Source organism: Mesocricetus auratus, unplaced genomic scaffold, assembly GCF_017639785.1.
Source record: "Mesocricetus auratus isolate SY011 unplaced genomic scaffold, BCM_Maur_2.0 Super-Scaffold_100041, whole genome shotgun sequence".
Classification (NCBI taxonomy): domain Eukaryota; kingdom Metazoa; phylum Chordata; class Mammalia; order Rodentia; family Cricetidae; genus Mesocricetus; species Mesocricetus auratus.
The window spans coordinates 4,618,137-4,643,736 of NW_024429218.1; the positions used below are offsets into that span (position 1 = coordinate 4,618,137).

At 44.8% G+C, this 25,600-nt stretch overlaps 1 protein-coding gene across 2 annotated transcripts in view; it reads right to left on the reverse strand.

Annotated features, from left to right (window-relative positions):
• The window catches only part of Ednra (endothelin receptor type A), a 67,586-nt gene extending 42,339 nt beyond the window's left edge, over nt 1-25,247 (reverse strand). Inside the window, exons 1-3 of one of the 2 annotated variants that reach the window (XM_040734835.1) lie at nt 25,202-25,247; nt 20,499-20,633; nt 8,485-8,956 (exon numbers count right to left, since the gene is read on the reverse strand). In XM_040734835.1, the coding sequence (XP_040590769.1) occupies nt 8,485-8,904 (420 nt within the window). In that variant the 5' untranslated portion in view covers nt 8,905-8,956; nt 20,499-20,633; nt 25,202-25,247. Of the gene's footprint in view, nt 1-8,484; nt 8,957-12,575; nt 12,987-20,498; nt 20,634-25,201 lie in introns of those variants that run through there. The other variant, XM_005077741.4, reaches the window with a different exon arrangement.
• Between the last annotated feature and the right edge of the window lie 353 nt (nt 25,248-25,600).

Here is a 25,600-nt window from a genome sequence, read left to right on the forward strand (position 1 = left end):
CCATATTTGGCAAATAGGCATGCATCCAGGCAATGGTGTTGGACAGTGTGAACATGCTCAAGACTTGTATTTTAAGTTAGGGACAAATGATAAAACTCTCCATTAATTTAATTCAGTGGAACTATTTCATAGCAGGTATATACTTCATGTTTAAGCCTCCATGAGAACGCGGAACCTGTCCCATTGCTCATGGTGATATGGATGGACTAACGGTGCTAAGTAAAATAAACTATGAGAAGGTAAGGAGAACATTTCATCACATGCCAGAAGCTGGAAGATGATGCCAGATGAGTAAAAGGCAAAACAGGGGTTACCAGTAAACGGGGGAAGAACGAGAAGAATTGACAACTAGAGGACACAGAGCAGCTGGGCGTGAGTAACTAGTAATGCTCCGTGGTAATGACAGCGAGAACTCCTAGCTGCAGTCTTCAAATCAGAGAGAGAGATGGTGCTGGGAGGAAGGAGTCTGAACACTGCCAGCGCAGCAAATGGTGATGGATGCAGGAAACGGGACCCTATCACCACACACGAGCAGAGATGCCTCTTTATCTGGTAAATACGATCAGAAAAGAAACTCACAACAGAGGTGTGACGTGTACAAGGTTGAGAGACATAAAAGGATAGTTTTGGGTGGGTAATACAAGCTAGGATAGAATGTGAGTTAGTACAACACTTTGGGTAGGTAATGGAGTATTTTCTCTGAATTTGTCAAATGCAAATGGACCGGATGTTGTTAATGCAATTATTGCCCACATATAATTGAATATAGTTATTGTACTTATTGTATATAGTTTTTCTATGTTAGATAAATCCTTTGCTTTTTATCTAGACCAAAAGGGGGAAATGTTGTGTGATATTTTTGTTTGTGTTCTGACAAATAAAGCTCGCCTGGATATCAGAGAGCAGAGCTAGGCACTACTTAACCGTAGAAGCTGGGCGGTGGTGGCTCATGGCATTTAATCCCAGCACTCGGGGTGGAGACAGGAAGTGATGAGGTGCCCTAGAGTCAGGATCTCAGCCCTTTTTTGACGGAGGAAGGAGACACAGCAACTGGTGGCTACTCCTGGTTCTCTGATCTTCCAGGTTTTTACCCCATTATCTGACTCCTGGTTTTTATTAATAGTAATTAGATTAATGCTTCGGTAGACAAATCCAGACCTTTGAGTATGCCAGGCAAGCACTTCACTAAATTACACCCTCAGCTCCCCATGAAAATCTTTACTCAATTGTAACTTATTTTGAGGCCCCTTCCTCTACCCAGTTTACAAAGAATGCATTTTCTTTCTTCTCTCCCCATTTTATTATTCTCAGAATTTATCCTATATTTGCATTTACTTATTTACCTTCCTTGTGTCTATTCTTTAATATCTAAGCTCCATGAAGGTGAGAGTGTGTTTTGTTTCCTACTGCTTCCCCAATGTCTTTATTGTACAGTAAATGAAGAAAATTTAAGAAATAAAGTCTTAATGAAACTCAATAATCAAATGGTTAATTATTTGCCATTTCTTTTGCCTGTGAATACAAACTTGAATTATTGGAGCCCTGCTTTGTCTAAGTCGTTCCTTCTCTACTCACTTTGTTTTATGTGTAGAGTGTTTACCTGCGTGTGTGCCTGTGCATCAGGTATTGCCTGGTGCCCAGGGAGAACATAAAAAGGCATGGGTTCCCTGGAACTGGAGTTACAGATGGTTGTGAGCTGCCTTGTGGATGCTGGAGACAAAACCTGTCCTCTGCAAGAGCAGCCGTTGCTCTTAACCACAGGGTCATCTCCCCAGACCCCAAGTCCTGAGTTTGAGCAAGGACCATGAAAAGTGTGAGGTTTGATCTCATTACTCTTAGGTAATTGTTTAAAAAAAAACTAGATCTCTAGTGAAAGAGGAATTTAGAGTCTAAATTCGCACTAATATGTGTGCAATTGATAGTAAGAGTTTCTGGGGGGCTCATCTGATTCAGGATCCTGAAGTCAAAGGACACAGTAAGGGAGAGTTCAAACACTCCAAATTTAAAATACAAATGTTGATGTTAAAATTTAGATACAAGGGGCTATCAACAATTTACATTGGATGACACACTCAGGTTTTTTTATTGCACTTAGTTTCAGCAGTTCTCAGTGCAGAACAGTTTCTCTGGAAAAACTGGCCCCAGTTAAAAACAAAACTGCAGATGCAGGAAGTCATCTTCATCACTCCCAAGAGAGCATGGTGTATCCAGAAGGCAGTCTTAGAATCCCGGCAGGGTGGCCGGGATATTCTGATGAGACTTCCTCAAAGAGTCCACTTTACTGCTCTAGTCTAACCTCAGCTTTGGGGGCCGCAGTCTAGTTCTCTCTCATTCACCTTGCTTTGTAAAGTCCACACTAAATGGATCACCTTCTGCAATGCATAAACTTACACTAACAAACCTACATCAGAATCAGAAAGCCAGGCCATCTGCTTTCACCAATCAGAATAATGGAACTAAGGCAACACACACACACACACACACACACACACACACACACACACACACACACACACGCACGCACGCACGCACGCACGCACACACGCACGCACGCACACTCGCGCATGTACATCATGTGAAAATCACTGGCTAACTGGTTCCACATGTACATTCTATGCTCAGGATGGAATAAAGCAAACTCTGGGAACGAGGTGAACTCTTTGATGGAGGAATCCTATCAGCCTCAACTGCAGTCACCTCTCACACGTCCCAACACTAATGGAAACCATCTTCCCCTCCTTGGCCAGGGGAACAATCCCGCAGTTACGAATGCTTCCATCCCCCATAGCTGAAGCGGGGAAAGCTGTGCTGCGAGGCAAATGCCAAGGGTTAGCAGAGCAGACCCACATGAGAGTAATTACATAACACGGCCATGAGAGAGCCAGTGAGGTTCCCAGACACAGGAAACGAGCAGTCAGAAGGGAGGGAGGGAGGTAGACCTGGACAGGGCTCTGAAGGCTGTCCAGACAGCAACTTCCTCACAACAAACAGAAAACTGGCTAATAAATTATCACTCTGTCATTCCATGTGTACATTTATTCTTAAATAAGCCATTTAGATGGATTTTTGTAATGAGCATGTCTTCACAGTGCCAGAAATGTTACTCATTTCCTATTCTCTGAAAAGCAAATGAAATGTTTGTTACATGAGTGTTCATTTTGATATTCTAAATCACTTGTAGATTTAAACATATCTATCTAAATCACATCATAAATAAGTGTAAATGAGTATTGTATAGTAATTTTGGAAAAACTTTTTGACTGGTTATACATTCCCAAATAGAGAGGAGGTTCTATAGCATAATTCCTGAGCCATAGGAAAAGAATTCTTGGCCTCTGGAAACAAAGGGATGGGGTCTTTTCTGTCACAGTGTGGTGTTCTGTTTCTCACAAGTTTATCTTAGATTTATGAGCCCCAAGACATTCTGATTTGTAGGGGGTGGGGCAGTAGAAAGTCAATAAATTCACTAATCAAGTCTGCTTTTAAGATCTGGAAGAAAGCAGCCTAACACAGTCAACTACACTGATTAAAAAAAACTCATTCAAATATTTTAAGCTGCATAGGAGGTACAATTACACGTGGGAATGATGGCAACTTGCCTTGAGGAACTTGCAGGCAAGCAAATAAATTTGCAAATACAAAGGAGCATGTGTTAAATGTTCTCATAGGGTTAATGGAGGATGTTGTGGGAGCACACGGGGAGGCAGTAAACCTAGTCTGGGTCAGGAATGGCTACCAGACAGAGAGATGCTGGGGCTGAGCTCTGAAATACAAAGTGTAGTAAGCCCAGAAGAGGCATGGGGGAGAGTCATCTGAAGTAGGTGGACCATCTTGAGATCTTGCTTAGGTCAGGTAGCCGGGGTAGATAGACGCCTAGAGAGGCAGGTGCTGGAGAGGATGGACATGTACGACTGGGACACCAGAGCACCAGCGAGGGACAGAGGTCTTGACAAAAGGAAATGGTTTTCTCTATTAAAATTTGAGGGCAGCTTCTACAGCTAATTTCATTACGACACCGCTACTGGCATGAGTGAAAAGGCCTGCCTCTCTCTGTTGAAGACACAGCGAAGGGGCGACAACGTGATGGCCACACATGGGATTTGATGGGTAATTTAACTTGGAAAATACGTTGGGTAGACAGCAGGTACCTCATCTGTAAATGAAGAATCCTTTTGTTAAATCATCCCTGTCATCATCTGAAGGTCTCATAAAAACCGATTACAGGGACCAGAGAGATGACTCAGCAGGTAAGAGCACTGGCTGCTCTTCCAGAGGAACAGAGTTCAATTCCCAGCTCCCCCATGGCAGCTCACAACTGTCCGTAACCCAGCTCCAAGTGATAAGACACTCACACAGACATACATGCAGGCAAAACACCAATGCAAAAAACCAAAAATAAGTAATTTTAAAAAAGAAAAGAAAAGCTGAATAGAAGTTAATTTCAACAGTCAAGGCTCCCGTCAAACCAGAGCAAGCATTACCGAAGCATCTACGTTTGAGTTAGTTGATGTATGCGTCATGACAACTTATTTCTGAGACCCAAGCTGTCTTGGTGATTGGCTGTGTCATAAAATGACAGTTGTACTACTGTCCACTCCCCACAAAGAGTACAAGATTGGGTGAATATGGAGAGTAATTGGCATTAGGGAAAAGCCTTTTGTTACCACCCTGCTCAGATCCTCTGCCAGATAGAGGTCCTGGGAGCTTTGGCTTCCCATTGCAAAATACTCTTGGTGGCTTCATACAGAAACTGCATTTGCTTACTTTTGGTTGCGTAGAGCCAGTTAGGGCACTCTGTCTCTGTGATTCTCAGGGAGCTACTTCTTGCTGTGTGCTAAATGGAGGCACTATCTGCCTACCGTACTACCCAAAGAGCAAATGGAGGCACTATCCGCCTACCACACTATCTAAAGAGCACCACAGTTTGAGCTTGTCGCTACAGAGGACCTGTGTCACTAAGCTCAACCTTTTGCCTCTCCTCACTGCCATAACTCACATTCATTTTACCCTGTGTCTCTCATACATATGCTTTCCCTCATTCTTGTTTCTGCTTAAAAGGCAAGGCACAGTGGCTTATGGGAACATCTGTGTGAACATCTGGGTAAATTATTATCCTGAAACTACATGCTGCCAAGCTTTGGCCCACCCACAAACCCCACTTTTGAGGTTTCTACTTTATTACAAATCATAAAACTCATATCCTGACAGGCAAGACTACCTGATATAAATATAATTTTATGTCACTAAAGAATAAAAATTAGTGCATTCTATGTTTCTAACCAATATGCTAATTGGGAATTAGTCTTGATCCTCAAACACAGAGGTGATATTTGCATTGTGTTGCCATCCTAACATGCAAATGTTTTGTAAACATGTTAATATGCTTGGCCGAATTTTATATTGCTTGAAGTTGGAATATTAGACAATGCATTTCCCTGGCAAACTGAATCGTCTCCAGTGTATGCAGTCCAGGCCGGATGCCTGGACATGGGGAAAACCATCCAAACTCTTTCCTTCCCTCAAGCTTTTTACTGGTCTTCTTTTGCAGTTATGCTCTCATCTGCTTTCTGAGCCACTGAAAATTGGAGTTGTGCTTTGATCGAGTTTGCCATAGCTGTCCCTCAGCACTGCCACTTGCAAGGACCGTGTGTGTTTGCAAACCCAGAAGCCAACTGGCATTCATTTGCTTTCTGTGTCCCTCCTGCTTCACATTCTGTCTCGTTAGACTTTGAGATTTTTCTCCTGTCACTCAAGCGTGAGGGTGTGCGTGCAAGTGAGGTCTGGAGCCGTTCCTCCCCACTTTCTGATTGTTTCTCCCTAACCCACATAGACACTCCAGATGTAACCCAGTTTTCTTTTAACTTAAGATCTCTAAATGCCTTGCTAACAACTAGTTAGGGTCAAGCTCACTGGTACATATGTCCAGAGACCATGAAAAGCCACCAAGCTACATGGCTAATGACAGATGGGAAACAGCTCAGCCAGGAGACACTTGTTGTGGTCTCTTAAGCCAATGACGGTGCTGTTTTCTTTCCCAGCATGAGGACTGAGGTGCTTATTTAAACATTTTAATATTTAAATCTTTATTAAAAGTTTTAATTTTACATTTAAAACTCAGGAGTTAAACAAGCGCAGTCATGTGATGGGAAAGCACCATGACCAAACTGTCCATATTACTTTAAATTATAATGAGGTGCATCCGTCATGAGAGACCCCAAAGTGAAGAGGCATGGGGTTGGACAACAATCCGTCACTACGAGAACACAACATGAACTGTATCTGGATTCCTACAATAGTCAGAGCTCTCTCAGCTAACTTGACTCACCATCCAGCAGAAATGAAGTTTAGTGTGGTGACTGGCAGGAGCAAGGCAAAGATAATCATTCCCCGGCCCCGCCCCCTGCAGCCGACCTATTGGTTCCTCAAGACCCAGCTTTGCTAGGGTTGCATCTACAGAGCATCAGACAGAGCAGGAGCAGGGAGTTAGCTTAGAGACGGTTAATCATTCTCCTGAACAAAGATAAACTCATTAACCAGGGTCTACGTGCAAACAATCAAGAGTTAATAACATTCACCAATAATCAACCGGAGACTGGAGGGTCAAATTCTGACCGAAAGTCATGACAATCTCTTAGAAATCTGTCTTTGAAGTAGGATATCACAAGAAAGTGAAGTATAAGAGAAAAAAAAACAAATTTTGAAGCATATGCTAAACATTTTAAATTAATTATGCATTTTTAACTTTGCATTGCAGTTTAGTTAAAAATTCTGTTTTCATGTTCAAAGTGAAATCACATGCATTCATACTTATTCTGAGGGAAGAAATAGTATGCAATTTTTTGATTATTTATTGTCTAATTTCTCTACTTTTCCAAAAAGTGCATAGTATAATTTTGAAAGATAGTTAGCGTTCAAAAATTATCAGCTGGGTGGGTGGCACATGTCTTTAATCCCAGCACACAGGACGTAGAGGCAGGAGGGTCTCTGTGAGTTCAAGGCCATCCTGGTCTGCATAGGGAGCACAGGACAGCCCAGGCTAAGCAGAGAAAGTCTGTCTCAAAAACAAAACAAAACAACAAACCACCGCTTCCACCTTTAGTGCTAGAACACGGGTGCTTGTGGTGTCTTTATGAGAATTCACTGTGATTTGGGCACATCTACCACAAACAGGTAGGCTACCCCAGGCCACCCTGATACTCTTAATTTAAGTGGCAAAAGCAGTTAAAGTAACGTTTTAGAATTGTATCACTTAGAACAGTGGTTCTCAACCTTCCTAATGTAAGATCCTTTAATATAGTTCCGCATGTAGTGGTGACCCCCAACCATAACATTATTTTGTTGCTACTTCATAACTGTAATCTTGTTACTGTTGTGAACCATAATGTAAATATCTGATAAGCAACCCTTGAAGGGGTCACGACCTTTTGACCTGTGGCAGAAAAGGGGGAAAAGGAAGAGGGGGCGGATAAGAAATAAGAGGAGGACAGACAGGAGAAGAGGACGGGGAGGAGGAGGAGAAAGGGGAGGAGCCTGACTTCACCTTAGAGGAGGTGGGGGAAGAAGAGGGGAAGAAGGAGGAGGAGGAGGAGGGAGGGAGGGGGGAAGGGAAGGAGGAGGAGGAGGGGAGAAAAATAGTCTGGGGAAAGCAATTTCCTTAGGTTTCCGGTGAAGAGACATTCCTTAAAATTTGGCACACATACCAACTTCATTTGACTTTTACTGTACCTAAATTTTTTTCAGCAATTTTCCCTCACAACAACTACAGCAAATTCATAATAATTTGCTTCTTTTGGTTTTAGTGTTAGTCCCTAAGGCAAGGCGACCTCAGCAGTGTTCAGGCACCCATCGCTCCCCATGGAGACATCAACTCTTCTTCCCCATCTTTGGACCCCGGCTGCCTAGCTCAGGGATGGGCATGCGACAGCTGAGTGTGGAAAGGAGCAGCCAGGCCTGCTTTAAATGGCTTTGGTTAGTAATTCAATTCTGGCCTTCCACCAGTGGGCTTCATTATCTCCAAGTCACCAGACACAGAGAGAAGCCAGCAAGCCCTTCAGCCTCAATCACCCGCAAGGGCACCCAGACTAAAATAGAAGCTTTTCCACTTGAGGCTCTCTCTGCTGTGGGTGTGTGTTCTGAACAGCATCTCGCTGAAAGATAACTGAAATCGAATATATATGCAATCTTACGTTCATTGGGAGCTTGGTACATCTCACCCTAAAAACTCAAAAGAAACTTCGAGTCGTCGATTGCCCCAAGACTGCCCGTGGAGCCAGCCAACGGAGGGAGCGCTGGCCTGGGAACCACGTCATGCCACAGAAACATCTTAAGGGTCACCCTTGAAATACCGTTTCACCAACAGCTACGTTAGAAAATAGTCTAATACATAACAATAACAATCTTAAAACGTCAATGAGCTGTAAGATAGCAGAAATAAGCCTCCCAGTCAGAACAGAGCAAAGGGTCAGAGGTCAGCAAATCTCCTACCTTGAACACATTGATGGGGAGATCAATAACCACGTAGATAAGGTCTCCTAGGGCCAGGCTGGCTATGAGCGCATTGGGACCGTTCCTCATGCACTTGTTCTGGTAAATGATCCTAAGCAGAGTCGCGTTCCCTACCATTCCCACGATGAAGATGGTGCAGGATATCACAGTGGTAATGTATTTGAAAGCAGACGTGATTTTAGTCTGCTGTGGGCAGTAGCTGTGCATTGAGCCATTGCTGGGCAGGACCAGATTGGTGGGTCGGTGAGTGGTACCCAGGAAGTTGAACTCTGTTCCTGGATAAGGAGTGAAGTTCTCCGCGTGGCTGCTTAGATTCATGCTGTATCCCTCAGGACTGCCACTGATTACGCCTCCTGCCAGGGCCAGCCAAAAGGATGCCACGAGGCAAAACGTATCCATCTTAAATGGGAGGAAATGTCTTATGTCGTTTTTACACCCTTCTTTCTTTCACCTGGAAGAAAAAAGAATAGGAAAATTATTATTGTTGTTGTTGTTGTTATTATTATGTGCTACAAAATCTAGCTGCCCCAAAGATCATTGGTAATGAGTGTTCACTAATTTAATGGAAATATAAGCCATATTTGGTAATTAGATATAGCTATGTCAGGCTACCCACGGCAGGTCAAAATAGGAAAGGCCAAAGATTTATTACAGCAAGCAATGACCGCCCATCACCCACCCAGCCCTGGCTCTAGCTACAGCTCTACCTGTATCTAGAACACAACAGGAATAAAGATGTTTCAGTTTTCCTTAAAGACAGCAGTTTTTTTCTCTTAATTCAGGCTAATGAGAACCTGATCTTCCAGAAGTGAGACAGAAATCTTTTTGGTGAAAGAGGAAAAGTTGCTTCACATTGAGGCACAAAATAGAAGAATCTGATTAAGAATTCAGCATCTCCCAGTGTGGGCTGGTTTGCACATGGTAGGGACAGGGGCAACAGAGCATTAAAGTGTTCACTTAAAGTCAGAAGTCTGTTTGACACTGCGAATACACTAACAGTTCAAGCTATAATGAAATGTGAAATAGTTTGCATACTCATACCTGCTCCATCTCTAGCAACACAAAACAGGGAAAAAAAGATGGCTGATGAAAAGATTTAGTTTGAAATCCTTGACCATTAATGTGTAAAATCCACATATTTTAAACTCCCCTTCTATGCACCAGAAACCACCATGATACCTACCAATGGGGGCTAAGTGAGTGTCTGGCTTTCCCAGGCTGATCACACTGGTTTACCAAGAGCTAGCTGGCTCTTGGTATACTATCTTGCAAGTATACTATCTATCAAGATTTGCCAAGAGCCAGGCACTGTGTCGAATACGTCACGTGCTGCTGCTGTCTAGCCCATGCGGTGATCCCATGAAGTCACACACAGGTCTATCAGGAGGACAGAGAAGCTAAAAGGAAACCCCAGTATCTCATGAGATCACAGATGGTTGTAAACCCACAGCTCTGAGGTAGCTCCATCTGACTCCAAACCTGAGCTTTAGTTATCAGGCCATCCTGTCTCTCATTTTCATGCTTTGCTGGTGTCAACATCACAGTGAAGATGTCTCCAGAGTTTACCCAGAGCAGCAGACTGGGAGGGGAGGTCAGGTTGTGACCAAAAGACTTCTGACATCCTTTTGTTTTGTCACTTGCAAAGGGTGCATGGTCCCTGTTGCCCAGGATCTAGGTTTCTTCTCTAACTCTTAGAGAAGAACACTAAGACACTAGAAAACCGAGGAGGGTCAGTGGTGACAGGCTAACAATCAAAGTCAAGCAGCTCCTCCTACCTCAGTGCTTTGTACCTTTCTTTCATTAATCTGTAAACAAAGACCATAGCTTCATTTATGGACAGTGGTGTGTGTAACTAGGACACTCACAGACAATCCTAAGTTTTGAGACTTACATTCTTTTTCTGGAGTCTGCTCAAGGCTAACTATTCCTGACCACTTTTAGGAATTTTGATAGCAGTCAAGGGGCATCATTAAGTTTAGGCTTAGTCAGTGTGCGGACAAAATAATAAATGTTGACTTGGATGGGAAGGATAAGGTAAACGCCAGCGGAGTACTGTGTACCTTTGTTTCCCGAAACAACAACAGCATTTTCTGCACCGCACCTCACAGACACCCCCTGTTTCTTGACTCGAGCTTTACCCACAGCAGTGGCAGAGGCAACGTCCACACTTCACGTGAGAGGAAGTCTTCAGGAGACGTGACTGGCGTCACAGACTAAAAGTAGCAGGACGGCTGTCTCATCTCACAGCTGGGTTGCAGGGTTTCACTTGGTGCTGTGATTTCAAAGCTAGGGACCTGCCACCTACCTGTCCCCTCTGTCACTTCTGCTCACCCTTAATTATAGGTAGTTAACAGATTTCCTCTCCTGTCTCTTACAGCCCAGAGTATCTGGCTGGATTATTAGTAGGCCTACAAAATATCCTTATTTCCTCTCCCAGATGGAGATGAGAATTCCAAGCACAAAGCTTGTTAAAATATGCCCTTTGAATAATGAGGGAGGCACAGTTCTTTAACTTCTTGACTGCTTTGTGACTAAAATTCCTAGCTTTCCAATGGGGATGGAGTCAGTGATAGTTTTCTTAAAAATGAGAGGTCTTTCCCATAAGTGGAATAGCTTCGTGATCTATTAGGACCATCCAAGAGTGACTTCACGAACCACTTGCTTGTCGCTGACATGGCACCCTCGTGAAGAGCCTCACTGGTGCTCACAGGAGCTGCTCTCCTCCATCAGCTACTGGCACTGCGAAGGTCAAAGCCGTGGCTTCTCACCACAGTGTCAGCCAGCCACATTAGCTTGCTCCCTTCCTCCCTTGCTTCCCCCCAACAGAGACACTACCAAAGAACTCATTTCTCCTGACACCTCTGTCAGCTCTCCACATCTAAGGGACATCTGTCAAAAACATGTGGATACCACATTGTCACAGAGTGAAAAAACACAAAACCAAATGAAAGAAACCTCCTTTTAGCATGCTTTCCCCAGGATGGATCTGGAGCTCGTTTGGGTGTGTTCAAGGCAAGCTTTGCTAGGCTGTCCTCGGCCTCCATTCTGGAGAAGCAACCTACATTTAAGATGGAAGGACATTCAACACGGAAGGGATTCACCATTTCTCCTTTTGTGGCTCTAAGTGCTTTAACAAACACAGAACCCTCAGCACTTCACCTACTGAACATATCAGACTCTCAGGACAAAAGTTCACTTGCCATTAGCAACTTGGAAATTCTCGTGGCACCCAAAGTGCACATGTTTAGGGCAGGTATGACACGGTTGCCAAAGTTTTGCTCAGTTGGCCAACACTTTAAAAGCAGATGGGTTGGTGGGAATGGGGGTGCATAAGAAACTACGAGGGGAGGAAAGTGTTAAACTCAGAACTTGTGTTCAGATTCTCTGTGATGCTGCCCTCTGATGCTCCTGGGTGGCACCGACTGACTCTGATGTGCCTTCACTCCTTGTCTGCGGGGTGAGGCCATTAGGGCGGTGTAAACAGACATGGCTTATCTACAACTGCTAGTGTTCTGCACGTGAAAGGCAACAAGTGTCCTTTAAAGGACAGTATGGAACAAACAGCCCAGACCTCCCACAACAGACAGATTTCCAACACTAGCTGCTGCAGTCGTGGTGTGTGAGCCGAGGGGTTCACAGACAGATCAGTGTCCTTGGCTACACACACCGGGGTGCAGATGCATGCGAAGAGGCTACGGGCCAGCTTCATCAGTAAGTAGGCTTTGGGCAAGCCTTAGGCATGATGCTACTGAAAGCTCTTGCCGGCCTGTGGAGAAAGAGATGCTCCTGGGCCAACTTTTCTTCCCTAAAAAATCAGAGTTTGCCTGGGGATGTAAATGCTTTTGATCTGCGGTCAAAGCTCATCACCGCACTCCTGCACCCCAACCCACCCCGCGCTGACTCCCAGAAAGACGACCCACAGTAGGCTCCAGGGCAGGTAGGTGCTGGCCCCAACCGCGGAGTTTCTCGGGTGCTGTGCGACACCCCAGTTCCTCCCAGCCGATTGTCCCAGGCTGCTGCCCTATCCCTTGTCTCACTCCTGGTTCCCATTAGGAAAGACTTGCACCGACCTTGGAGCTCTTAGGACGCAGACACCGCCAGCCAGGTCCGCGCCTGGGCCAGCCGGAGCCGGAGTGGAAGAACGAGGCTGGCGCGCAGGGTGGCGGGTGACTGGGGCTGCAGCGCTGCCTCGACTTGAGGAAACTTCTCCAGCAGGGCCCGGCTCCTTTGGGGGAGATCTCGCCCAGCCTGCAACCTCCGGCGGCGACGATCCAGTGGATCAGAGAGAGGCTCCTCACCTCCCCCGCACGGTCGCCCGGCTAGAGCACTGGGTGTGCGCGCGCGAGTCTCCCAAGCAAAAGCAAACTCCGGAGGAACACGCCTCCCGCGGTCCTCCCCAGGCTCCACAGGCTTCCAGACCTTCCCCTCCACTCTGGGACCCAACTGCAGGAGTCCTATCCCCCCTCCCCTCCAGGGAGCGGCCACCAGGCTGCAAGGCTGCTGCCCCCGCCAGGCCCCGAAGGGCAGGAATCTTTAACTATTTCCTTTCTGAGATAGAGCTGGGGGTGTGTCTAAGAGGGGTAGGGGAGGGAGTAGAGAGTGACAGAGCGGAGCTGGGCTGGGGCATTTGGAAGAAACTCAAGACACCAACCAGGCCGTGAGAACGGGGCGTGTTTGATCTCCAGGGGGAAGCCAGGGCCCAGAGGTCGCGTCTCCTTTGTCCTCTGTCAACTTTGCTTAGCTTGTGAGTCCTCCTCACCTTAGAAGTCCTTGGATCAAGTGAGCCCTGCCACACTCGAAAGCCTCGCTTAGCTCAGGGCAGGGGGAAGCTGAAAAATCTGTGGAAGGCTCTAGCGTGTGCTCAGAGAAGTGGTGATGCCCACGTACTTGAAATGGCAGTGGGAGACCCCACACAAGAAGAGTGTGTCAAGACCATATGGTAAGATGGGAGAGTAGGAGCGATGAGGGCCAAACACTAATGCCTGTGAGTTAACAGCCGGGTTTCTCGGAGGAGGCTTGCCCATATGGATGCCCTTATAATTTGTTGGTTCCCTGCGGTAACTGTGGTGGAATCGTACCTCAGTTTGTTCTTGGGACCTTAGTGGGAGGGGTGTACGGGACTTATATCTCCCCCTGGGAAGGGATTTTAGCAACCCCACAGTGTGGTGGCTAGATTCCAAGAAGAAATGTCCCAAGAGAGAGGAAGTAGAAACTGCCACCTACATAAGGCCTCGGCCCAGATACTGGCACCAGGGAGCGGCTGCCACTGATCCCAGATAAGAGGTGGTGGCATAGACCCCGCTTGTCAATATGAGGAGCGTCAAGGAATTCAGGGGCCATTTTGTAAAAACATTAGAGAGATAGCAGAATACCACGTGGAAAGGGTTTAAATATTCCTCTAGTTGTGTTGGACCAGGCATTATCCTGTGCATTAATCTGGTCTACCTATAGCTCCTCCGGGAAGCAGCCAGAATAATTGTCTTGGCAAGATGACATGACTTTCCAGGAAGAAAACTTGGTGCCTCCTCCCAGAAGAGGCAGTGCTTAACTTGGTATGTGAAATGCACTGGAACTCAGACCTTACTCACCCCAGGGCCAGAAGCTTGAACAGCGACCCCCTGGCCGCCCATGTACTCTCCTCCACAGCACTCCCAGTGGTCCCCACCGCTTGCTGGCCCCACCCTGGCGCAGAACTAGTCAGTAAACATTTTCTTTCACACCCAGTAGGATGGTCAGCATTTAAACACAAATGAAACCAGAAAAAACTAAGTGTGGGCATGGATGCTGAGAAACCCCTGTCTCTCCTGGGTGAGGGTATAAAGCTTTTGTGTAAGTGTTTAGGCTAATTCTACCTAATAGGCTTAGTTGGGGGATTTGTTTATTTGTGTGTGTGTAGGTCAAAAGGCAACTTTGGGAAGTTGGGTGCAAGCCTAGAGTGTAAACATCTTTACCCACTGAGCTATCTTGTGTGCCCAACGATTCCTCAGAAGTCATAACAGCTTAGTTCCTGTTTAATGACAAGGACTTCAGCTCAAGTGAGTCCATTTTGAATGTGTTTCTGCTTTGTTATTATTATTTATTTTTTTTAATTTAACACTGTGGCCACATTTATAGAAGAGACCGAGAATAGTCAAAGCCATAGAGAAGGTAGAAGAGCCATTCCCAGGGCCGCGGGGAAGGGGAATGACTGTTTCGTGTGTTTAAGAGTTTTAGGTCGGGTGATGGAGGCTCTGGGGTGAGCGGTGGAGGGAGCCACTCTGCCACCCATACTGAGCGCCCCTGAACTGTGTGCTGGAGAATGGCTAACACGGTGGATGCATGCTATGTACGGTTTGCCAGGAAGAAACAAATCTCAAGATAAAAGCCCTCCTTGCCTGCGTGTCCTGACATCTGTAAAGCGAGTTTACTGCCTCTTTGAAGAGAGACCTTCACATCTGAATAAGCATGCTTATGGAAGCCACCAGATGAGCGGTTCTCACCCTTCCTAATGCTGGACCCTTTAATATAGCTCCACACATTGTGATGGCCCCCAGCCATAAGATTATTTTCTTTCTTTTTTTATTTAACTTTTTAAAATTTGAATTAGAAACAACCTTATTTTACATATCAATCGCAGTTCCCTCTCCTCCCCATCCTCCCGTGTCCCTCCCACACCCCATGCTCCATCCAGTCCCCCAGGGAGAGTGAGGCCTTCCATGGGGGATCATCAAAGTCTGTCACACCATTTTGAGCAGGGCCTAGGCCCTTCCCCGTGTATTTAGGCTGAGAGAGTATCCCTTTATGGGGAATGGGCTCCCAAAGTCCACTCATGTACTAGAGATAAACACTGGTTCCACTGAAAGAAGCCCCATGGACTGCCCAGGCCTCCTAACTGTCACCCAAGCTCAGGGGGGCTGGTTCTGTCACATACTGTTCCCCAGCTGTCTGGCTGGGGTCCATGCGCTCCCACTTGCTCAGATCAGCTGTTTCTGTGGGGTTTTCTAGAATGGTCTTGACCCCTTTGTTCATCACTCCCCTCTCTCTATGACTGGATTCCAGGAGTTCGGCTCAGTGCTTAGCTGTGGATCTCTGCTTCTGTCTCCACCATAAGATTATTTTCATTGCTACTTCATAACTGTAATTTTGCAACTGTTGTGAATCAAATGTAAAATTTTTGGAGATAGAAGTTTGGCAAGGGGGGTCATGCGTGACCCACAGGGTGCGTATCATTGCACCAGACTGCTTTGTTTTTAGGAAAGCTTAGCCCTGCCTCAGAGGTGAGACCCTATAGATGCTCCTTACCACTGCACATTTAGCTCCTGTCTGTTTTACTTTGAAGGCAATGGCTGCAGTGAGCTCAAATTAATCTCTTTTGGCCAAATTTAGGTCATTTCTGGTTGCCCCTCCATGTAGGCAGGACAGTATTCTCACCCCACCCCCTCTGCAATCCCTGGTTAGCACTTCCCAAGGGTACTGAATGAGTAAATTTAGCCAAGCTCTCCAAGCTTGACTTAGAAAGGTTGTTTGTTTTCCCTAGGAGATACGTGCAGGTTTGAAGGCTTTCTCCACTTCAGGGAGACTTTCTTGCCCTCTGCCTCCGATGGCTCACCAAGTGAGTATCCTGTCGAGGCTCTTGTAGTAACTTCTCTCAGCAGCAAATCATACTGATTTAGTAAACAATAACCATGGATTAAGACACACTTGAGACAGCACTTAAGAACCAACTGTTCAGCCAGACAGTGGTGGCACACACCTTCAATCCCAGCACTTGGGAGGCAGAGGTAAGAGAATTTCTGTGAGTTCGAGGCCAGGCTGGTCTACAGCGTGAGTTCCAGGACAGCCTCCAAAGTAATACAGAGAAACCCTGTCTCGAAAAACCAAAAAAAAAAAAAAAAAAAAAAAAAAAAGAACCAACTGCCAACTGTTCATGTTTCCTAAGGCAAATATTGTATATTTACTTCATGGTTTCAGATGTGCAAATCCGTCTCAGTTGCTAAACTTCCAGGATCCTAAACTCAGCACACAGCAAAGCATCTGGCTCTCACAGCATTTGCTGAGAATAAGATATGCTTTTGTAGAACAGGAAGGATTCAGAGACACACAAAGGTAAAGGAAAGAAAGAAGGGGAAAATATATGGCAGCATGCCTGAAACTATTACTGTAGCCTTCATGTTGAGCAGTGTGTGTTAGAGAGGTGTGTGTGTGTGTTGTGTGTGTGTGTGTATGTGTGTGTGTGTGTGTGTGTGTGTGTGTGTGTGTGTGTGGCTAGTCTATCCCCTTCTGCATCATGGGTGTCAGCACTCACCTCACCTCTGTACAGTACAAGGTGGTGGCCTGTGCCCACGGGTGTCTCCATGTGTAAGGTGGTGGCCTGTGCCCACGGGTGTCTCTATGTGTAAGGTGGTGGCCTGTGCCCACGGGTGTCTCCATGTGTAAGGTGGTGGGATCCTTGGCTTGGGGTGAGGCCTGACCCTGGAGCCTCTCCTAGTTCTCCTCACCGTTCTGGCAGCTGTCCAATTAATCATGTGGAGGAACCCTGCAACGTGATTAGAGCCTGTGTTGGGCTGTCTTAAGCAGGGACCTCAGCAGGACCTCTGACCCTTTGTCACTCAACAGCACCAACAAACCCTTCCACAGACAGCTCTTGCACAAGGAAGCTGCCTCCAGTATTCCTCGCCCACACAGTGTCTGCTGTCCTCAGCAACATACAGTTGGTGAAACTGTATCTGCTCTTTACACAGAACTTTTTTTTCTGTTCTCCAACCTTAGGGTGACAGTCTTGTGTCTTGCCATAGGCAAGTGCCACTGACATGGGGTCTTCTGGGTCACCCCCTCTCTGCCCATCCTTGAGTTGTCCCCAGCTTCGAGGCTAAGGTGGATGCAGCCCTTCTGCCATGCTGCATGGTGATGGTGAACGGTCTGATGGCATCGGTGGGGATGTTCCACTGTCCCTGGGTCACTTTCTGCTCTAGCTTGGCCATTGACTTCCCTAGCATTCAGCTTCCACCTGCCTGCTGTTGACCAGAAGCCCAACAGGTAACAGAAAAACTGATTATATCATATGCTACATTTCATGTGTGTAATACATGCTGAAAATGTGTGCAAACCAGGAGAGGTCACTTTGACTGTTATACATAGTCTATTGGAAACATAACTGCTCTTAGGAGATGACCAGCATCACACGGGTTTTAGCAAACATTGGCCACTCTTGTCATTCAACAATAGGGGATGGCATCTAAGTTTTTACACTAGTACAAAATGCATTAACAGTTAAATTATAGTTTTACACTTTCTATGGCCAATAACACATGCTTCAGTGTTTGTGTATATTTTTTATTGAATTTTAACTTCTAACTGTAGTGACCAGCCTCCCCGTTTTAGCAGCCATGACAGGCTACCATGTGCTTGCATGACCTTGCAGCCCCTGTCCTGGTCACTAGGAGGTCAGATGCCCTCCTCGTGGCAAGGAACCAATCAGAAGTTAGCTGGTGGGGTTGTGCTTTATGGCTCTGGGTGTGCTTTATGGACAAGTGCACTTGTGCAGGGCATAGCAACCAGGCTGGGAGGGCCTATAGGTCATAACAACCAGTTGACCAATCAACACAGGGCAGGTCATCCAAACTTAGAAGTGCACCAGTCCTGAGACTGTTTCATACCCCTAGACACTCCCCTTATGCTACCCTTTAAGATCTCCGCCTCAGGGCCTCTCTGGGTCTTTTCTCCAGCCGTCTGCCATGGTGGCTGGATGAAGGGCCCGAGCTAATGGGGTTAGCTCATTAAAGAACTACAATAAAAGATTCTTTGCTTTTGCATCGAAATAGGCCTCTTGGTGATTTTGGGGTTCAGAAGTTGGTCACAACACTAACTAATTATTGCTATGTATTTTATGGTAGTGCATGATAAGCTAGACTGTTATTTACACGTTTTTGTATATTTATGGTATACCCTTTTCTTATTAAAAAATCTAGCCTTATTTTCAGGTAAGAAACCTCAGATTTCATTAGTAAGAGGGTACATGCATTTCAAACCTGTTCCAGGGTCAATTGTATTTCAAAGTGTGTGTCTGGAATGGCTTGTTGACAATCCAAAAGTCTTGACTTTTCTTTTTGAGGCAGGGATTCTCTGTGTAACCCTGGTTGTACTGGAACTCATACTGTAGATTAGGCTGGCCTCAAACTCAGAGATCTACTTGTCTCTGTCTCCCAAGTACTGGGATTAAAGACATGTGCTATCACTGTCCTGCCTGAAGTGTTTTCTTATGGCAACAATGTTGTATCCAGTTTCCCAAACCCCAGGTTTTCCCATTCAAAAAAATATTATTGCATGATGTAGCTAAATTGCTGGAGAGCTGAGAAACTTCTAGTCTTAGTGTCTCTTATAATAATGCAATAAGCAGATGCTGAGTGTTTTCTGTGTATCTATTCCAGAAATGTCTAACTTGAATATAATCAAGACTTTAGCTGTCTCTGTTTTCAAAAAAGAGAGTGAAGAGGCAAAAAGAGAGATAAATAACACAACGAAGCAAACACACAGCTTGAAAGGGGGGAGTTTAACCTAGGCCACCAGCTCTTCAGCAAGCCAGCCAGTACAGAGGGATTCCTACCTCCACCCCGCCTCACAGTAAAAGAGATTTAAGGGCAGACAACAGGATAGGATCAGGAAATTTCCATTGTCTTGGGTTAGATCCAGGTTTAGAAAACCAACTCTAAATGTCACCTTTTTTGCCTGCTTGTTTTGGACAATTTGGAGTCAGCATCAGATATTGTTAAGAATTTACTGGTTTTGAGCTGGGGGAGATGGCGCTGAAAGTCCACAGGAATCTGATTATAGAAGGAGGAGGAGGAGGAAAGAAAGAAAAACACCAGGTATGCTGGGGAGTTAGAGACCAGGAAGTCGGAAATCTCTGGGACTTTCTGCCAACCAGCCTAGCCTGCTAGTAGTTCCAGGATAGTGAGAGAGAGACCCTGTCTCAACAAACAAACAAATAAACCAATGGAAGGTGCTTGAGCAATGACATCCAGGATTGTCCTCTGACCTCTATACATGTGAGTGTCCACAGGCACATACACACACAGGGAGATTAGTAAATGTTAGAATATTGTCTTGGTATGTAGAAGGACGGTCTTGTATTTTATAGATTCTTCAGTGCTTCCACTACCAAAGCATGAACAAAGCCACTTGAGTTGTGAAAAGGGAGAGAGAGACAAAGAACTACAGAGGTGGACAGAGATAATACGTGCCCCAAGCCAAGGGGTGGCCTGGGGGGCAGTAGGGCTGTTCAGCAGCAGATGTGTATAATTGATCAAGGAAAGAGAGTCAGGCCCTAGGGCGATGCAGAGGCCATTTATCAGAACTGTCACTGCAGACCCAGGGAAGTCTGTGAGCATCTTTGTTGTCAAGGACTGGGATAGCCTCTGGATTTCAGCAGGCCCTGTGTGACACCTCCTGCTGCCTCAGGGACCCTGTCACCTCCAGAGGTGCTGAGGTCACACTGCCACCAGAGAAAGCCTGGAGGGCAAAGAATCAAACCAAAGATAGATGCCTTGGCCCTAAGATCAGATGGAATTCTCTTTGTGTTTTGGACTTGTCATCTGTCATCGCTTCTCTTTTGGGGGATTCCTGCCTTTTGGAATGAGAGATTTTGTTCTGTGCCTGATCATGGTGGTGTTTTGGACACTAGTCTGGTTTTATGGGGACCCAGCTGGACAGGAATTTGCCTCAAGATGAATTGTCTCACTCAGTTCTGACTTAGATGATACTTAGATGACTTTGGACCTTCAGCTTTCTAGCTGGAATAAGCTGACTTTGGGGCCTTTAGCTGGAATAAGCTGACTTTGGGGCCTTTAGCTGGAATAAACTGACTTTGGGGCCTTTAGCTGGAATAAACTGACTTTGGGGCCTTGTTGGGATTAAGGGAATTTTGAGGTGATAATGACATGGGCTTTTAGGGGCAAGAGGACAGCTATGGCTTGAGTTTTTGTGTCCCCTGCCATTCAGGTATTGATCTCTCTTACCATGTGATCTGATGGACTGGGCGATAAGCTTTTTGCAGACAATTAGGGTTCCATGCAATCTTGAGGGCAGTGCTCTCATGGAGGAAGAGACACCAGGCGGCTCGCCATGGGATGATACTCCGAGAAGGTGGCCACCTGCAGGTCAGGGAGACAACACTCACCTCAATCTGACCATGCTGCGCTCAAATCTTGAGCTCACAGCTTCTGGCAGTGTGGGAAGAGACATTTTCATTTATAATATCAAAATACCTTAGAAGTCTAGCCTAAGGCATATTGTTATTATAGATAACACCAGTTATATAGCTATTAGTAAATTTATGTCAACCTTTCTGGTTGTTTTATGCTGTGAGGCCACAGGCTCCTGAGTCCCAGGAAAGCCATGAACATGATCAGTTTGTAGATGACAGAATCATACGAAAATGCCAAAAAGCTGGACACCTTTGGTAATAAGTGAGGCTTATTGAATTTTCCTGTAAGTATTCTGTGAGAGTGTTTGTTCTGGTCATACACCTTCTGCAGCCAACTAGAACCTTCTGCTTTGAGGCCCATTGTTTGCTTGCATGCTTGCGTAGTGAAATAGGCCTTCTGAATAACTGTGACCAGCCCTCCCCACTTCTGCAGGCATGCACGGCGTTGGGCGCTCTGCGTATACTGTTTCCTGTAGGTATCACCACATCTCTGCAGAGTAAGTTCTGTTACGGTCCTTTGTGGATTCTGATAAAACCAAAGATTGAGTGGTTTGTCCAAGGTTATGTCATTTAAGTGTTCCCCCTTCAAAATTCATGTTAAAACTTAATCTCCACTGTGGTAGCACTAAATGATGAGGTCATTGTTGGGAGGGGTAGTTAAGTTACCAGTGCTTTCATGAGTGGGTAGATTCTCTTGGAAAAGAGGTTAGAGAGAATCTACCCACTCATGAAAGCACTGTCTATCTCTCCGCCCCCTCTGGAGAGTACGACGACAAGGCATCACCTTGGATACGGAGAGCAGACCTCATATGCTCACTTGACCTTTGACTTCCTGGCTTGTGTAACTGTGGGGAGTGATTTGTTTCTTACAAACTTCCCAGGCTTAGGTGTCATTTTGTTATTGCTACACAAATGGACCAAGTTCTTTAGGAAGTTCCTGATGGGTGGGAACTGTGTCATTGACACCAACTCCCTTGTTTTGTTGATTGTTGCTTCCGCTGGTGGTGTGTGCACATGTGCATGCCGGAAGTTGATGCTGAGTACTTTATTTTATAGCCCTCCACCTCATTTTTTAAATTAAAAGGCACTGTGTGTGCATGTGTTTGTGTTAGCATACGCACACACATGTAGATGCCTGGGGAGGCCAGAAGGTGTCAGATCCTCTAAAACCAGAGTCCAGGAGGTTTTCAGCCGCACTGGGGTGCAGGGAAACAAACCCTGGTTCTCTGTGTGAGCAACAAGTGCTCCTTACCGCTGAGCCACACTGCGGCCCCGCCCTTGAGACAGCCTTTCTCACTCTGAAGCTCTCAAATGGCTACCCTGGCTACCTGGTGCTTCCAGGATCCTGTCTCCTCCACCCAGCACTGAGTTCCATGTCAGGCACTATTGTGTCCTTGTTTTTTGTCACACTTTCAGGAAACTTCATCTGCTAATTCCTCTGATTTATTCTGTTGGCCAAGAGAGTGGGACTTTTATTTATCTTCATTTTGTAGGATTCCTTAGCCAATCAAACTCTTTGAATATTTAAAATCTTATTGTTCTAATGATAGTAACTCTTTAAAAAACTTTAAAGTCTACAGTCTACACTTCTGTGTACACAAAATAAAACATAGTATCCATGGCTGGTAGAGAACCATAACTATAAAATTAATTGTTCCCTTTTCAATTCATAGAAGAAATAAGATATTTTGGTCTAGAAATAGAGAAAATGGAATACAGCTGAAACATTGCCCAGATTAAAAAAAATCACGTTGGCACTTAAAAAAAATCAAAGCATAGGGAAAGGGCTTTGTGCAAAAAAGACTTAGCTTTGACATCTGCCTTGCTTTCATAGGCAACATCTATGTTTGTAAAGAGAAAGCCTTCCCACCAGCCTGGTTCCAGAGCCGCATCAGTCCCAATTAAACACACAGGAGGCTATATTAATTATGAAGCTGTTGGCCTTGCTTGTTTCTTACTGGCTAGCTCTGACTTAAGTATTTATCCCATAATTGTTAATCTAAGTATTTCTCTTACCAGAGAAATTTCCGGGCTTCCTACCCCATGGCGGTTACATCTCGACTTCTGTGTTTCTCCTACCCAGAGTCCTCCTTGACTCCTAGTCCCACCTATCTTGGTTCCCTATTGGCCAACAGTGCTTTATTGACATATACACAGGACTTCTCCCATCATCTCCTCTTTTCTGTCTAAACAAAAAGAAAGGTCTTAACTTTAACATAGTCAAATTGTATATGGCAGAACAGTTATCAAGTAAGAACATAGTTACAATATTTTAGCAAGATTTAAAGAAAATATCATCCATCCCATCCTTGTGATTCCGAAGTTCTATATGTAGCTTATCTTTTATCATAACTAAGGAAAACTATAATTATAACTATTTGCCTTCAACTCTATCAAAGACCACAGAAGGATTATATATAAACACTAGGATTGACAGAGACATCTTGCTTCCTGGGCAGTCACCCGAAGTTTCTCTGTAATTTTGGGGCATCCATCTTCAGCCCATAGGCCACAGTGTGTCTGGAAGACTTCTCAGCATAGCAGGAAATTTCAAACTGTCCATCTGCATCAGCAGTCTGTCAGTCATTTTTTTGTGTCCTGCAGAAAGTCTCGTAAACTCTTCCATGAAGCAGGAACCCTGTAAGACTGAGTTCAGCATTCACTTTCCTGTGGATCCTTCATGTCCAGTTTATACAGCAACAGTCAAACAGCCTAGGCAAGAACAGTTTCTTGCCCAAATGTCTAATCTTGCCATATTGAAAGCAAACTCCATAACGAGTTTCTTCGATGCCCATCTTCCTCTCAGACGTAATTGGTGCTACCAGGAGCAGACATTTCTCATTGTCAAGAAAAACCCTAAACCATTTTTAATGCCATTTTCTGAAGGTCTTTGAAAGGTTTGAAGTCTGTCTATCTATCTCAAATATATATCTGTATATCTAGAAAACCTAACTTACCTAACTATAAGTTCTGACTATTATAAGTAACTATCTATAGTCTGTATTTAATTATGCATTACGTTTTAAAAGATTAGTATAAACACAGTACTTAATCAAGAGGAGAAATACACATATCATAAAATTGACCTTGAATTTGTATCAATAAATGAAAAACCATACCAATACAAAGTACTCATTTCCATACCATAATCCCATTTTTCCTTTAAAAAGAGATTGGTTGTGATCATTAACCAATTATAAGCAACCCCATTTAAATGAAAACAAAGATTTATAAACAATATGGGAATTATGACGTCGCTCATTCCAAACTGCTTCGTGCTGGAAGGGGACGCTGTTCATACCACAGGGATCATGACAAAACTCAGAAACCTGTATAAGTCCTTAGTTTCAGGGTCTGTAAGACTGCATCATCTTAGGTGTTTCAGCTGTTGGAACACCTGGCCCACTGCTTCCGGGGGTCTTAGTTCATCAAACCACAGAAGCCTGGAAGGAATCCTCAGCTTTTCATTTTCTGTAGAAACATAAACTAAAACTCCTTTCCCAAGTAACATATCCTTATACTTAAATTTTGAAGTCAAGGCATTTTCAAAAGATATAAGTTGAATTAATTCAGCAGCATTTGTAATCAAGTGTACTTTAGCAGTTGTTCCTTCCTGAACAATCAAAAAACTGAAAAACACAATAGCATACAGTATCCAGACTTTCTGTGTATTTTCCATCTTTACGTGGCTTATTTATTTATCTATCATTACTGTATTTCTTTTACTTTTAGTTATTTTTCCCCAAGACAGGGTTTTTCTTTGGAAATCTGCCTGCCTCTGCCTCTGCAGCAAATCAGCCGGCTTCTCTATTTATTTACCACTATGCCGGTATTTTTTTTTTCTCTCTCAATCTTATCTATATTTTTAAACACACTATAAACCTTTAGAGATTTTTCTTCATCCAAGTCTGACTTTACTGTAAATCTTTATGTTTTTCTGGCCACGTGTCTTATCTGTTAAAGCCGAGACTGTTTAAACTGCAGTTTTTCCAAGATGGCCGGCGCAAGCATGACTCCAGCTCATTGTCTCAGTCTATGCTGACATCCAGCAAAAGCTGCCGGCTTGGAGATGTGGTCATTGCCACTTCCACCTGTACGTACAACTTTTCAATTGTTAGCAGAGTCTCTTAAAACCACCTTGCTTTTTTTTTTTTTTATGCTGAGTCAGGAAGACTCCCTTAAGCAAGCCACGTGAGTCTCCGCTTGTCACTAGCAAAATAGAGCACACCTGAGAAAAATGCTGCTACCAAGAACCCATGCTTTTCTCTGTTCTTTTGTTTCTAAAATTCCCTTAACGCTTTTATCATTCTGAGTGGAAATTCATGATCCCACTTCTGATCACCATTATGTAAATAGAAAGCCTTCCCGCCATCCTGGTTCCAGAGCCGCATCAGTCCCAATTAAACACACAGGAGGCTATATTAATTATGAAGCTGTTGGCCTTGCTTGTTTCTTACTGGCTAGCTCTGACTTAAGTATTTATCCCATAATTGTTAATCTAAGTATTTCTCTTACCAGAGAAATTTCCGGGCTTCCTACCCCATGGCGGTTACATCTCGACTTCTGTGTTTCTCCTACCCAGAGTCCTCCTTGACTCCTAGTCCCACCTATCTTGATTCCCAATTGGCCAACAGTGGTTTATTGACATATACACAGGACTTCCCCAATATATGTTGGTTAACTTGAGCACGCCGAGAGTGAGGTCTCACAAAGCCTTCCTCTTGCCTTGTTGGGCTAAAGCTTAGTCAGTAAAGTGTTTGCTGTGCAACCCTGAGGACCTGAGATATAATCCCCAGAACCCATGTAAAACAGCCGGCAGTGGTAGCCTGTGCTTGTAAATCCAAGGCTGGGGAGGTAGAGACAAGAGTGTCCCTGACACTCAATGGCCAGCCAGCCTAGCCTAATGTGCCAGTG